The sequence below is a fragment of the Micropterus salmoides genome, unplaced genomic scaffold, assembly GCF_014851395.1.
Source record: "Micropterus salmoides isolate LMB-PRFRI ecotype aquatic unplaced genomic scaffold, ASM1485139v1 Ms_hic_scaffold_1421, whole genome shotgun sequence".
Classification (NCBI taxonomy): domain Eukaryota; kingdom Metazoa; phylum Chordata; class Actinopteri; order Centrarchiformes; family Centrarchidae; genus Micropterus; species Micropterus salmoides.
In genome coordinates this window covers 1-15,977 of record NW_024040510.1, presented here as the reverse complement: position 1 = coordinate 15,977, position 15,977 = coordinate 1, and the positions used below count along the sequence as shown (strand labels likewise).

Genomic DNA, 15,977 nt, shown 5'->3' with positions numbered 1-15,977 from the left:
TGTAGCTAATGAGAAAACAGAAAGACACCCACATTCTCTGACACATAAAGCTAACATTTATTTGATAGCATCAGCGAGGTCTGTTGCAATCTGTCCCTCCTCCTAGGTTTGTATCTGAAGTTATATAACTACTAATATTACTGTTATTCTTGTCAGGCAAGTGAAACAATAACCCTGCTGCATCGTCATTCACTGAGAAGTGCAAGTAAACGTGCGTGGTTGTATTTGTTTGCTTTGGTTACACCAGTGACTCAGCAGCAAATCCCACGTCCTACCAACTGTTTGGGCAGGAAATCACGAGGAGCCAGTCAGGAACCTCCAAAGAACCATGAAGTGTGTAGTGTAGTGGAGCCACAATGCACTGGAGCACCATTTACTGCTTCAAAGAACCACTGAGTGTGTTTTATGGATATCTCTCTCTGCCTTAAGAGTGACAGTGAGGGTATTATGGCCAACACTACTGTCTATTTCCCTTGACCACATTAAATAAACTTGCAGTATTTGTGAATTATTTTGCATTTCCACTTAAAAAATTTACTTCAGAAATGCACATTTATTTTCTATCAATCGATTAAGTGTTTCAGCTCTACTAAGTTTAAATATAATACATAAAGACAAACACATTCAGCTGTATGTCTGTCTGCGTGTAATAATAATAATAATAATAATAATAATCTTTATTTGTAGAGCACTTTTCAAAAACAAGTTACAAAGTGCTAACAAGTGCTTAACAAGTGTAAAGACAATAATACCCAAAGAACAATAATACAGAAACAATACAAGATAAAAGCAAGAAAACATTGAAAAGACTGAAATACACGTTTAAGACAATATAAAATAAGTAAAATAGAATAAAATAAAAGGGATAAAATAAAGTCAAAAAAGATCGGGAAATGCTCTCCTATAAAAGTATATTTTAAGAAGGGACTTAAAAGAGTTCACTGACTCAGCTGACCTGATTTCCTCAGGCAGGCTGTTCCAGAGCCTCGGGGACCTGACAGCAAACGCTCTGTCCCCTTTAGTTTTCAGTCGAGACTCTGGAACAGACAACAGACCTCTGCCCGAGGATCTCAAGGTACGTGCTGGTGTGTATGGGACTAAAAGTTCAGAAATATAACAAGGCGAGAGGCCATGAAGAGCTTTAAAAGTGATCAATAAAATTTTAAAGTCAATTCTAAAACATACTGGGATAATGTGGTCATATTTCTTTGTTCTGGTTAAAAGCCTGGCAGCTGAGTTCTGGACAGTCTGGAGTCGATCAATAGATTTTTGGGTTAAACAAGTGAAAAGGCTGTTGCAGTAATCCAGGCGTGATGAGATGAAGGCGTGTAAAATGGTCTCGGTGTCCTTAAAAGTTAACATAGATCGAATGTTTGCTGTTGATAAAAACACGATTGAACAAGGTTTGTGGTGTGCTGCTCAAAATTTATTTTATCAAACCAAACACCAAGGTTCTTTGCAACAGGCTTAATGTGATTTACTAGGGAACCAGCAGATGGCAGTATTTACTGCCATCTGCTGGGACCCAATGACCCAATTTTGTCTGAGTTCAGCTGGAGGAAATTATTTAACATCCATTTTTTAAGGCAGTTGTTAAGTGAACTCAGCATTTCAGGGTCTGTGGATCTGACGGGCAAGTATATTTGTGTGTCATCAGCATAAATATGAAAAGAAATGCCATGTTTATGGATAATATGTCCAAGGGGAAGCAGATACAAGGAAAACAAAATGGGTCCTAAGACCGACCCCTGAGGCACACCATATTTAACTGGAAAGAACGAAGAGACATAGTTGTTTACAGACACGCAAAACTTCCTATTTGACAGGTAGGATGAAAACCATTCTAGGGCAGTACCAGAGATCCCTGTCTGTCTAACATGATGTTGTGATGGTGTCAAAAGCAGCGCTAAGGTCCAGAAGTACATTAAAAGGTCATTGGTGACTTTAAGCAGGACAGTCTCAGTGATACTTCCTGAAATCAGATTGAAGCTTTTCAAATAATTTGTTATTTTCCAGTACAGTGAGCAGCTGTTTGGACACAATTCTTTCTAAAATCTTTGCAATAAAAGGCAGTTTTGAAATTGGTCCAAAAGTTTGTGGGAGGGAGGGATCTAAACCAGGTTTCTTTAAAAGCGGGTTTTAAAATAATCAGGGACACAACCAGTAGATAGGGAGCTGTTAAAAACAGATCAAATGGGGCCCAACAGAATCCATTACTTTCAGTAAAAACTTTGTTGGTATTACATCAAGTGGGCTGGAGGACACTCTCATTTGTGATACTGTTTTTAAAAGCTCAGACAAGTCGATGGGATAAAACTGGTTAAAACTCTCTTGTTGCTGGTGAGGAACCTCTGAGTAAGAGGCCGCAGGGGTAATAGAGGCTCTGATTGACACCACCTTATTGGTAAAATAAGATAAAAACAATTCACAGTCATCATTACTTGCAGCTGAGGCACAAGGAGGGTTTGGGTTTACCAGCTGATCCACAGTCTTAAACAGAAACCTGGGACTGTGTTTATCTGTAGTAATGAGTTCAGAAAAATAATGTGTTCTCGCATCCTTAACCATGTTATTGTAGTTAATTAATAAATCCTTCAGACTGAGGTAATGGACTTGGAGACTGAATTTTTTCCATCTGCGCTCTGCTTTCCTGCATTCCCTTTTTAGGCTGCGAATGCTGTCATTTATCCAGGGTTGCTTACTAGCTTTAGACGTAGGCCTAACCTTTAGAGGAGCAGTAGTGTCGACAAGCAGATATGATTGAAGTGATCGACCAGATTGTTGGTGTTGGAATCAGACAGGTGTTGGCTTTGGCTCTGAAAGAATGTGCAAAACTTTGAAACACTTTGTTCATTAAAGATGTGAGAACACACAGAGCTTGGTGAGGCGGCATGAGTAACAGGCGAATCGCAGCTAAAAACAATACATCTGTGGTCAGATATGGTCATGTCCACTAATTCCACAGGGGAAATGCTGACACCCAGGGTAAAAACCAAGTCCAGTGTATGGGTTATGGGTTTGCCCTTTGACATGTTGTTTGAAGTTAAAAGAAGTGGCCATATTTAAAAAGTCAGTGGTAAAAAAGTCAGTCATAATTTAAAACCAGAGTAGATAAAAATTCAGGAAGTTCTGATAAAAATCCTCCAGGCGGTTTTGGGGGGCGATAAATTATAACAAATATGATAGCCCTCCAAGTTTAAGAGTGAGAACTTCAAAGGAGTTAAATTCATCACAGCGTACTTGATGACATTTAAAATTTTTCCTATACATACTCACTAGCCCACCACCACGACCACTGACCCTTTGACTAAAACAATCATATTGAGGCGGACACAGTTCAGCTAGCTGGCCATAGTCATTCATTTGCAACCATGATTCAGTTAAAAACAAAATCTAGATTTGCAGACAAGATAAAATCATTTAAGATGAAAGTGTAGCACCTTATCACCAAAGCAAATTCCTTGTATGTGTAAAACACTACTTAGCAATAAAGCTCCTGATTCTGATTCTGATATATAGTCCAAATGTGATAAGCTAATTAATTCAGTTCAAGTTGTAAAATTATATTATTGATATGGTAAAGTTATGTGTGCTATATTTTTTCTTACCTTTGTTAAGTAAATAATTATATTAACTGTATGTAAAGCACCTTTCAAGATAAAATGTCTTCACACAGAAAAATGTAAAAGTTACATACATTAAAATTTTATTGCATTTTGTTAAAAATATGGTTGAACTTATATTTACATCAAATCATTAATGCAAAATCAAAATCATATACAGCCATTTATCTTGGGTTAAGAAAAAATAGTTATAATATAGAGTTTATCAGCTTTAGAAATTCTGGCTCACAGGTTTATGAAAGGAGAAAAGAAGGAAGTTTTATTTTTATTTTCCCGGGTTGTGTAACATCTATGAACAGCTTTCTTTGGAACCATATAAACTGTTGACCGCATGCTCTGTGGAATGTCTAGAGTAACGGTGACACTGTTTCTGGAAAGAGATGTTTCTGGTGAGTTTTTTAAATGTCATTTTTCAGTCCTATGAGCACCGCAAATTAAATTCCATTGAACTCTATTGTATTTGGGCAAAGGCAGAAATCTCAGAGAGAGAGATGTCAAGGCCTGGGCAAATAAAAGCAAAACTGCCTGCCGAGATATTACTAGATTGAGAAAATGTTTTTGTAACCCAGGTGTTAACACTTTATAACTCCCAAAACAATTCTTAACTCAAGGCCCACTTAGTAGTGAGGCCTCCGTTGTTGTGGAAAGTGAAGAAATATTTATAAAAACATGTCATTAATAAATCTAAAGTTGCTTTTATATATATATCTATATAGATATATAGATATACTGAACAAAATTATAAACGCAACAGTTTTGTTTTTGCCCCCATTAATCATGAGCTGAACTCAAAGATCTAAGACTTTCTCTATGTAGAAAAAAACCTATTTCTCTCAAATATTGTTCACAAATCTGTGAAAATCTGTGTTAGTGAGCACTTCTCCTTTGCCGAGATAATCCATCCACCTCACAGGTGTGGCATATCAAGATGCTGATCAGACAGCATGGGTTTTGCACAGGTGTGCCTTAGGGTGGCCACAATAAAAGGCCACTCGAAAATCCTTCGGCAGACTATGTTGGATGCAGCATGTGGGAGTAGTAAGACAGCGCTCCGCGAGTAAACGGCAGGCGCTCTATGGATAGTAACCATGGCAACAGCTCCTGTGCGGTACACAACTATAGCCTATATAACTTAAGTAAGTATTATACTTATTGGCTATATAACTTTACCTGATAGGTCTTCATCTAGTTGCGGGGATGCTCTGCCATGCGAATTCCATCCTGGTGATGACCTATTTAGTAAACAGTAATAGATTCTGGAAACTCACAAACAGCGAGGATCAGTCTCTCTTCCAATGATTTGTGCTGTGCGTTGCATACAAAAAGTTCAAGACAATTCAACTTCGGCAGCGAGCACAGGCATGTGCGTGAGGCGAGCACAACAGTTTCATGGGAACGCACCCGCTTGTTGCTACACCTTGTGCTCGACCACTTCACCTTGCTAATGAACATACAGTAGACTGTTTATGCTGCTCCCTGATAAAAGAAAAATATTTCTGCTGCTACCTGTTCAGAAAAACCCCCAAGAAAACTGGACTTTGATGGTAACTCACTTTAACAAGCTAGACAAAAGGTAATTCCCTGGCAGTGGCAAATAGCTTTGTAATTTAATATTTGATTTGATTACATTAATGTTTAAGTTTAGATTTACAAGAAATATTTTATTGCTACTGTGTAAAGGGAATACTGCTGGTAAAAAGCACCTTAATTGTTTAAAGTGTTTGCAAACCACATGTTATTGCACTTTTGTGTATATAGCAGTACATTTAAATTAAAAGTGCGCAATACACTACTTTAGAATTCATTATTCAATTTTGCGCATAACTCTGCGATTAATCACAGAAAATCATGCGATTAATCGTTAATCACGTGATTTTCTGTGATTAATCGCAATTTAGTTTAGTTTAAAAATTTTAATCGTTGCGTGTGTGTGTGTGCTTGTATTATGGAGGACTGATTCTGACAGATTAAGAAATAAATACAGAAAGAAATAAATGCTCAATAAATAAATAAATAAGCATCCGATTAAATGCACAAAAAATAAAGTAAATAAATAAATGTAGGCAGTAATTAAGTTATACATTTAGACATAAATGTATATATGTCTTTTAATTAGCTTCTTGATTAATTCACCTTTATCATAATTACCTTATTTATTTACTGTCCGTTATCATCTTCAACTTTTTGTTATTAATTACTTATTTTTAAATGTATTTATTTATTTGTGTGTTTTTATTATTTTTGTCTGTTTTATTCTTACTTTGCATTTCTACCCTATTTATTTCCCCAATGGTATTTATTTCTGCCTGTCCTTTTTACATTTCTATGCATTTCTGCCTTATTATGCAAATGAGGAGGGGTTTTATCTCAAGGGGTCAACTTCTCCCCTATTGGTGGACGAGTCAAACGGCAGAGGACTCTACATGCACACATCAACAAGCTTGCTCCTCACACACTCAGACGGCTTCCTTCAGTGAACTGAGGTGTTTTGTTTAACAAAATACAATATTACAACAACATTACATACATAACATTAAAAAATGGCCCTAAATCTGCTTACAGCTACTATTATACGCAACTCATCTGTGACACCACGTGGAGGAACAAGCTACCACACGCCATCATCAGCGGGCGTCAATCTTTAACTTCAAGTAGCTCTTGAAAACTCATCTCTTCCGAGAACACTTCCTCTTATAACACCTGTAACTCCTAACCTCTAACATGCACTTCCTGTGCTCTTCTTCTTCTATCACCTTACAATGTCTTGTATTGATTGCACTATTTCGTTAACTCTTACTATTTTCCCCAGGTATTTACCCGATTGATGCAGTACGCGCTAAAAGCTCTTGCTAGTATCTATTGCTGCCCACAGTAGTATTTATTGGCACTTGTAGATCTCTTACTGTATAGATTGTTTAATGGATGTTTGTATGTTGATGCTCAATTGTAAGTCGCTCTGGATAAATGAGTAAATGTAAAATCATAGTGTGTTTATAAATCATTAATTTAATATGTTGCTCATAGATGCTAAAATTGGAGGTTAAAAACCCACCCCAAAATGTTCCACAAAAATAAAGTACAGGCTTAATATTTAATATTTAATGATACGGGGTGAATATGCTGCTACACTTATTAGCCGGGCCAAAGATTTTCATTCTGGATATTAGTAGCTCTAGTAAGTGTGGTATGTGTGGATGGTAGTATTAGTAAAATAAAGTGTGGTAACAAATCGCTTTGCTTAAGGCCATCTTCTTCCTCTCTTGTCTCCGTATCTGTTAGGACGGTAATCCGTTGAACTTGAGCTTCGTCCCTCTGGACATCAAACTAACCAACTGGGACGACCTGCCCGAGGCCTTCAGTCGACGCCGGGAAAATCGAATACAGGTCTGTCCTTCCTGCCAGGCTGTGGGTGTGGGTGTGCATGCGGATAGGAGTGTTTACACGAAGGAGACCTACTTAATGAGTCATTACTGTAAAAACGCCTTTAAGGGGCATTCCTCTGGACTAGACTTTGAGGTTGTAAAATGCGCCAATATTTCATTCTTTTGATTGATGAGAAAAGATTCAACCATTTATAACTACACAATTTCCAAGATGACAGAAGCTTCTACATGGGCACAAGAGTGAGGTTGAAGGGTTTTCAGCCAGTGAGCCCGTAGGCTGCTTTAAGGATGACCTTAATTTTAAGATAATTTAGTTTAATATCGCGGTCAGAGAGCTATCTCCCCAATTCCACTGATCCAGTAAAGATGAGGCACAAGGCTGGACGGGGCTTATTAAACAGATATCAGACGTGTGTGTGAATGTAATGATACCACTGATCATGAGGAGGAAGAGCAGAAGCACGGTACTGGGAGCCTGACAGATAGGGGAGTGTGGACTCCTACTTCCACCACTGCAGGGCCTTAAGGGGGGAGGAAAGGGAGGAGGGGTTGGGTGATGACGGAGAGAGGAAATAAGAGAGGGGGTGGTTTGGGGGTTTGGGCAGCCAAGGAGACCGGCAAAAGAGAAAGTGCCGTTTTATGAGGGTCGTTAAAGGAGACGGATCATCGCCTCAAACGACCCCGCACGCCAGCCAGCTAATATTAAATCTTGCAATCTGCCTTGGCAGTAACAGAGCCGCTGACAGACAACCCCGCCTGTCACGTTGTTTATGTTGGTTTGTAAAGCGAAGGCGTGAGTTGCATCCATCCTCTGACCCATCATTTACGCCCTGTTACTCACCAATTGTCCATCAAAATCAATACTAAGCAAGCAGTTTAACGTGGGCTGCAACACGTCTTGGACCGGGGAGGCAGCGCTGTGTAAACTCACCTACAACCAAAGAGAGGCTTCCCAAGCAAACCTGTTTTAAAAGAATTTATAGGAAACGATTATAAATCTGTATACCATGAAAACAGGGTCTTTAAAGGGAATGAAACATACATTTATTCAAAATAATACATTTCTGAGAAGATCATTGTTAATTGTTAGGTTGCAGAGTGTACTCTGTCATCCTCTTAATTCTGTGCTTGTGCCTCTTACAAGATAAAGCTGGCTTTGTTCTTTATGTTTCTTACTGTCAGCAAATCCCATGGAAAGATGAAAAACCAACAATGCGTTACCGCGTCTCTCCTTGGTACTTCACTACCCTGTCTGTGGCACTCAGCCCCAAGCCCACTGGTTCCTGCTGAAGACGATTATCGTTTAGCTCTCAAGCATTTAGTTTGATTTTTAAAAAAAGGCTCTGTAATTTTTTAGCAAACATTACTAGAACAGGAGTAAATGGGCTATTTTCAGCTGTGGATTAATACACGTTTAGGTTACAGAATTATTCTTTAAGTCTATTTTTGTTGCTTTCTTTCGATAGTAACAGAAGCAAAAGGTTCAGATGACTGCACAAATTAAGATGTATTTCAGAGTGAAATATTTTAGTGCTATAAATTCAGTGGAATTAAGTATTTAGCAGTGGTTAAATCTCACAATGAAGGCCAGAATTGGAATGTGGACGTTGCAGTCACAAAACAGCATGCATGTTATAGACACCAGGCCGCCAAAATGCCCTGTAGTTCCTGTTCTTGAATCAGGTTACAGTCAAAATCTTAAATTTATAATGAAAAAGTCAGAATTAGTCTTAAGTTATATGGAAACAGGCACAAACAGGGTAACAACTTCAGGCTTTTTATTCATGTTACACCATGCTAAGGCAGGTTTTCTTCAACGAGTTTCTCTCTGACGCCTCCCCTCTGACTCATTTTCTCATTCATACAGTCAATATCAAAGCATATAGGGAACGCATTCATTTGCAGAAGTTAATGTCTTCAAAAACGTCGCCAATTCAGTTAGATATCATTTTGTTACCGAAACATGATCTTTAACGTGACCGATGTAAGGACAGAGACGATCTTTGATTCATCCTCATCTTAGAATAAATCTATAGGCGTGTCCTTCTTTAGAACACTGTGACTCTGTCAGGTTGTCAACAGTTGCACTGAAACACTTACCTTGGGCTACATAGCTGCAGTAATCACTGTTAAAATCAAACTAATCTGTAGGAAGCTGTAACTGATCAATGAACAATCATTTGTCATGGTGTGACTGGTCACACTGACGGAACATTTATGTTGGAGATGATGTGAATATTTCTGAGTGAGGATGATTGTGGTGCAGCTGAAACCACTTTAAGAGCCAAAAACTGGACTAAATGTAGTTTAAAAGTGAATTGGCTGTGTTTAGGCTTAATGTGTTTTGACAGCATTTCATTAAATGTGAAACGAGCCAGATTTTTTAAAATGTAAAATAGATGTCTAAAACGTTACAGTCACTTTGGACCTAGACACATTTACAACTGCAAATCACCAAAATAACTGTTACTGGGTCAGATTGTGAATGTATAATCAAAGGTCCATGAGTGTCTTGATGATGTGTCTTCTCATTTATTTTATTGCCACCGGCATTTTGTCCCCGTCAGCTTACAGCTAATATAATATATATTTTTTTAGATAAAACATACAGAAGGATTGCAGCACTTTATCATTGATTAAGGAAATTCAAATCTGGTAAATGCTGAATGAGCAGACCACGCTTATTAAAATGTAATATTTTTAACTTATTGATCCTTCCTCCACTCCTGTTTTTTTAGAAATATGTCATGGTCCGCTCTGGCATGCATTCGTATTTCTAGCACCATTGGATTAAAATGGAGGCCCTGCTCTTTATTTCCCTCCCATCTCAAGCTGTGAACTCAGAGCTCAGAGTTACTTAAACCTGCTTTCTAAAACAAGGCCCTGTAGTTTGATTATTTATGTGATATTCCACATTTGCTACACCGTCATTTACTGATACTACTGAAAATATGCTTATTAATATAATTTTAATGATTCCAAGCATATCGTCCATCTCCAACCTCCCTTTGCATCCTCAGGTCACACCAGCAAAGCAGGCGTGGATGTGAGAAAACTCTGTAAAATGAATATTGAGTTTTACCTTCAGACAAATAATGTTTTTGTGAGAGTAGCTATCATCCAAAAAAACACTCCTCCAGTGTAATAAACCCAGATAAATTGCCCATTAGGCCTTGGTGCTTGGTGTGCTATTTGTTTTTTTGCCAGTGAATTTTTGAATCCTTGACTTGGCTGAAAGCATATACAGCTCTCTTGGTTTGATGGGTTTTTATTCAGCTATCTGGAAATCTGTCTCCTTGTGTGTATTATTTTGTGTGTGTGCGTGCGTTCTGCAGGGCTTGTTTGTTTTCAGCTCAAGTTTTTTTTCAAAATTGAAAAAGTAAAAAAAAATGTTTTGCTCTTAAAGAGGCTCCAATATCTAAAATATCAATTTGTGTTGAAGATGAAGGCTCCAGCCGCCTGAAATTGAATACGAAGTGAGGTGTCATGTCCCCCCGCAGGTACTGAGGTTCGTTCAGGAGTGGAGCAGCCTGGCAGCCATGAAGCAGAAACTGCTTCGACGCAGCGGCCTCCTCTTCCACAGCCCCACTTTAGGCTTGCAGCAGCTGGCCGCCGCCCAACGCCCTCACTCGAGCACCAAAAGGTCAGATTCCAACTTCAGATATGTTCTTGAAGGACATATGCTACTTTGACTTTCAAAAGCGTAGCTGTGAATAAACTAGTTATTGAACAATGATTGGTTAATCATGGCTTAGCAACCTTAACTAACACGGCGAGCTTGTTAAGGGTCTTCTTATGTCAAAGTGGTGTGCATGGCTCCACTGGTTGCAAAAAAAAGTCAGATTGTACAAAAGTCTATGACAAAATGACCCTAATTCTGATTTGATTTGACTCAGCAAACACTTCCCTACTGAGTTTATGGTCTCAATCGCTAGTTTCAAGTCTTCTTCAATACAACATGATGTTCATTTTGTGAATTATGGTCCCATGTAGAGGAAAATAGACAATAAAGCAGGGTATGATTTAGAGCATGGCAACCTTGTGAGTGACAAGTACCCCTATCCTGCTCCACCCTCTTGTCAAAATATGGTCACTTCTGGTTCCAAAAAACCAAGATGGTGGCAGCCAATATGCAAAATTGGAGGCTATGAGTCCAAAAAGCAATGGGTAACGTCACAGCGTCCACTTTTTTGATGCGTAAGCTGCAAACGTTAGCATATCCGGCTAGCTTGCTACCAATAGTTTCCCAGTGTTACTTCCAAGGCCAAAAAGCACATGATTAACTAACTACATTCATTTATGGGGGTTACATGTTATTTTAAAACACTACTTGCACATCCACTGTGTTGTTATTTCCCACTTTTTGGAAGCTGATCTTGGATGCTATTAGTTTTAGCTAATGTTAGCTACTCTGTCCTGCTCTTTATTGGATTTTCGGGAGTTTTACAAGAGAAAGAGTTATGATCACCAAACATCAATCAGTCATCACTCATCCCATACGCCTTTTTTCTAACATTAAAGGTGAAACATGCTGTTTTAAAATACTCATGCATCATTTGTTATCATGCTCACAATGCTAGGACAAACTAGCTCTACACTGTTTCTTTATTTCCATGTCTTCTACATGGATCATCACCTGGTGAGGATGTAGCTTTAGCCTTTAAACACAATATCACACAAGTAGCCATCAGGTGCACATTTGAAATTCCCTTCTTGTTTAAAATCAGATGGAACCATTAAAAAGTTACAGTGTTATCAACCAATTTGTTGTGAACAATTTAAATCTTTCCCTTTATAACTGCAAATAAATCTGTATAAAAGGAACAAATATGTTATCCCTTCTGAGCCAAACAGTAAGAAATAATTTGACCTAGCGCCCCGTTGTGCCAGTTAGTGTACATTTTAAAATAGTGGAAACAGTGAGACGAATTAGTTCCCAACATTATGTCAGAAACCGAGAAGCAGCGTGGGAGATTTTACAGAGAAACAAGCAGATTTGTAAATACTAACTGCCCTGAGGCGTCATGGAAGGCTGAATAGTATTGGTGTGTTTGTGCATGTGTGTGTGGGCGTATCAAAGGGTGTCAGCTGAGGCATAAGAGAGGATGGGATGAGCACTGTGTATGTGTACATGTGTGTTTTCTGACAAACAAGCATTGTTGCTGGCACACTAATTACAGCTGGCGTGGATAGAGGCAGGGAGAGTTTGCCAATTACAGGGCAGACTTGCGTGTGTGTGTGTGTGTGTGTGAGAGTGTTTCTCAACCAGGGAACGTGTTTAGGTGCATGAACCTAATCAAGGTGTGAGTAGGAGGCAATTGGCCCGGCTTGATTTGATACCTGTTTGATTTATTCACTAATCAGAACCAATCAAGCTCCAGCTTCGGCTCAGCGGGGCGATCACAGCTCACCTTCCCAGCACTGAGACGCTCAGTTTTCAACTACTTCAAAGTTAATGCACTTTGCCTGGGTTTCCAACACTGTGGATGTTTTCGTCATAAGCCACTCATGGTGATTTACAGTGATTTCAGAAGAGTTAAGAGGGTTTTGATCCAGTTAGCATCTTGCCTAAGTGCGTTTCATCGCTAAAATGTCTGCAAACATTGGCTATAAATGTTTTATTGCTTCTATAATATGCCTTTGTTATACAATAAGAAAGCACATGAATTTTCTTTCAGTATGCGTACTAATTTTCTTCGTATTGGTAGTTTTTATGCATTTGGTTGCTAATCAACACATGTAAGTAGAACTTGTTGGTAAGATTCAGTTAACATGTTTTTATTACCTATAGTCCAAAATAGAATAGTCCAGTATAGAATCCAAAATGTTCAAAATAAGGCTGTTAAACTTAAAATGTACAGGTGAAGACTTTTTAAAAAATGTAATTTGAGAAATATTTTAAATTTGCCGTGATTGCAGAATTAATAATACTCAACATCCATATAATAACATTAATTCAGAAACCTTATACTATAGTACAGCATAGGGCTGAACAATTTAGAAAAACTATTTAATTTATATTACTTTGCCTGAAATTGCAGTTGCGATTGATGTGCGATAGTACAGCACCTAAAAGGGACGAAAATGGACAAGTAACCAGAATATGTAAAGCACTTTTTGTCATCTTGTCATTATGGTAGCTTACATTCAAGCATACTCAGCAAGTCAGTATTGCACTTCCATACATTTTGGGGACAAATAAAAAAAAAATGGTCAAGCTTGAAGCAGCAGATGCCAAGTTTTTCTGACTTGACAGTGCCCCTCCAGCGCCACAGAAAACATTATACAACTGTTTTCACAGGCTGAACTGGTGCACTGAACTTCAGGTGCCACTTATAATCATTAAGATTTTCAACCAGCACGGAAAGCTTCCTGATTAGCTTGAAATACAGCATGTTTGTAGTCCTCATAATACACAGATTTGTTTTTATATACACCATTATGTCAACCTAAAGTTGCTGTAACATTTATCAGGTAACAGTTGAACATATACATTTAAAATTTGAATTTGTAGCTCCATGTTTCATCCTCGTTTGGATGACCATTACACTGCATGTCATTTCCGATAAAACAGCTGGGAATTTCTTCCATCCGACATTGAATAGACTATTGCTGTACCGTCCATGTCTCACTGAGGCCGGTGGAGGGGAGCAGCAATCAATCAAAGCAGCTTCAGCTGGGCCAGACTGCAGAATTAGCTCGTTAGTTTGATTTCACACAGCTGAGCTGGGTCTGGCTTCGGAGCTGAACTGCAGGCCGGCTTAGGCGGAACTGAGCTGCTGTCTGAGGCTCTGCAGGTACGCTGTCAGCAACCCGCTGCCACCACAGGCCTGCAACTGCACTCCTGCAGCTGTGCATCAAATGGCTACAAGCAGAAAACCATGTCCAGATAATCCAAAAAAACAATATTGACCGCTGTGTCTGGTGAGAGGTGCTGCAACCTTCACTGAAGCATGTTTAAATTTACTGTAGCTGTCAGAACTGTAGAAAGTTGTCTTAAAGAGTTACATGAGAAAACTGACTGCTGTCATGTCAGTACAGGAAATATGAAGCTACCTCCAGCAGCTGATCAGTTACCAAGCAACCAGCAGAGACTTAAGGAAGTTACTACTCCCGGCCAAGAAATAGTCCAATACATAGTTCACGGTTTACAGGAGCCTTTCAGATTAAATAAGCAAGATACAACATGTTAAATAGTGAGCTTTAGAGGTGCTGGGAGGCAGATTTTGTTCTGTTTGGAGAGAGCCAGGCTAGCAGTTTCCCCCTGCTCCTGGTCTAGACAGCTGCTAGCCATAGCTTCTTACTTAGCATACATATATTTCCCAAAATGTTAAACTTTAACTTTAAAGGTTCCCTGTGAGGTTACAAAATTATGTCCACATTCACGCATTGTGTGTTTCATTTAAGTGTAAATAGTGTGTTGAATGCAAGCGGGAACCTCCAGGTCTGAACAGTGGAGCTAATGCGGAAGTGCCATAGACCTGCATTCGGCCAGCAGGGGGCGACTCCTGTGGTGCAAAAAGAAGTCCTGTTCCATTAGAAATAATGGTAAACTGACCCTACATTCCACCTGATTTATTCCCTCAGTAAACATTTTCCTAATGAGTTTATGGTTTCACTCGTCTTCTTCAAAACAGTATGATGGTCATTTAGTAATGATGGTCCCATTTAGAGGAAAATAGACGCTACCATGGTGACTTGTCAATCAGGATAGAGGCAAGTCGTACCCATGGCACTGAGCACCATTTGACCAGCGCCGTTGAAAAAGTTTATTAGGAGTCGGAGGGTACATTTTGAAGTAAGCCTGTTGGATACATCTGGTGCTGCTGGTTGCAAAAAGTCAAGATTGCGACAGCCAAAATGCCACACTCAAGGGTTCATTACGGCAGTCCACAACCAATGGGTGACGTCATGGCGACTACGTCCATTTCTATTATACACTCTGTGGTTGAATGTGTTTCCTTTCTCATGAAACATTTGCAAAGCCGATTTTCAAAGATATTTTAAATCCTTCATTGTTTAAATTTATGTGTGCTACATTCTTCTTCACCTCCTTTGTGGTCGCACTTCTGCGCTTCTTCACCCGTTACCGCCACCAACTGTCGGTCAGTGGAATGGCGCAAAATCTGCAGCAATGTGTGTTGCTGTTTGTATTGTGCACGTGATATGAAGAATAAAGGAACCCACTAGCTCCATAACGCTACTGATGGCCAAAAAATTGTAATGCAAAAACATGTTATGCATAAGGAAGGAGCAGCAGTGTACAGAAATACTGTCCAAGCACCTAGCTGCATAAAAACATGCAAACAAACACACACCACACACCGTCTCTCTCCCAGAAGCGCAGTTGGACTCCTGTTAGTGTAAGGTATCTCGTTTCATCCAGCCTCTGTGCTGGGGCTGTTTGAAGCAAAGGAAGCTCATGTGTTTGATGGAGACTTACCTTCTTCCTCATCTCCCCTCAGCTTCCACACAGAAACCTCTCCTCTTTGATGTGTCTCCCTCCTCCAATTTCTGCCTCCTGTCATCCATCTTTCCTTCATTTCCCCCCCAACCCTCTTTCCATCTCACACCCAAAGAAAGTATTCTGTCCAGATGGAGGTGGTGGAAATGCATAAAGATATCCCTGCATAGCCTGCAGGGCCAAGTAGAAATACCAAAAGCGGAGTTTAACAATGGCAACAGCTTCCTATTTAAATAGCTGGGTGTTTCATGGAGGCTAGCATCTCAGTCAGGATAGAAACGCACCACGTACCCATTTGTACAATTAAACAACACATTCATATTTACATTTTTTTGTTTGAAATGGCTAGAATAAGCTTTTGATAGTCCATTCACTTGGAGAATATAGGTGGTAAATACCCTTGTTAACATTCAGCTATATATATACTGTATATTACTGAAACATTTAATTTTGTTCCTGGGATCAACAACCTTTCAGGAGTATGGTTTTAACATTTCCTTCTACATA

At 39.1% G+C, this 15,977-nt stretch overlaps 1 protein-coding gene across 1 annotated transcript; it reads left to right on the top strand.

Annotated features, from left to right (window-relative positions):
• Positions 1-6,902: 6,902 nt before the first annotated feature.
• On the top strand, positions 6,903-10,649 carry LOC119903258 (DNA annealing helicase and endonuclease ZRANB3-like; the record flags this gene model as incomplete). Its single annotated transcript, XM_038719463.1, has 2 exons — positions 6,903-7,007; positions 10,507-10,649. Coding segments are annotated over 2 exons (248 nt in total), but the record flags the coding sequence as incomplete, so codon positions are not given.
• Between the last annotated feature and the right edge of the window lie 5,328 nt (positions 10,650-15,977).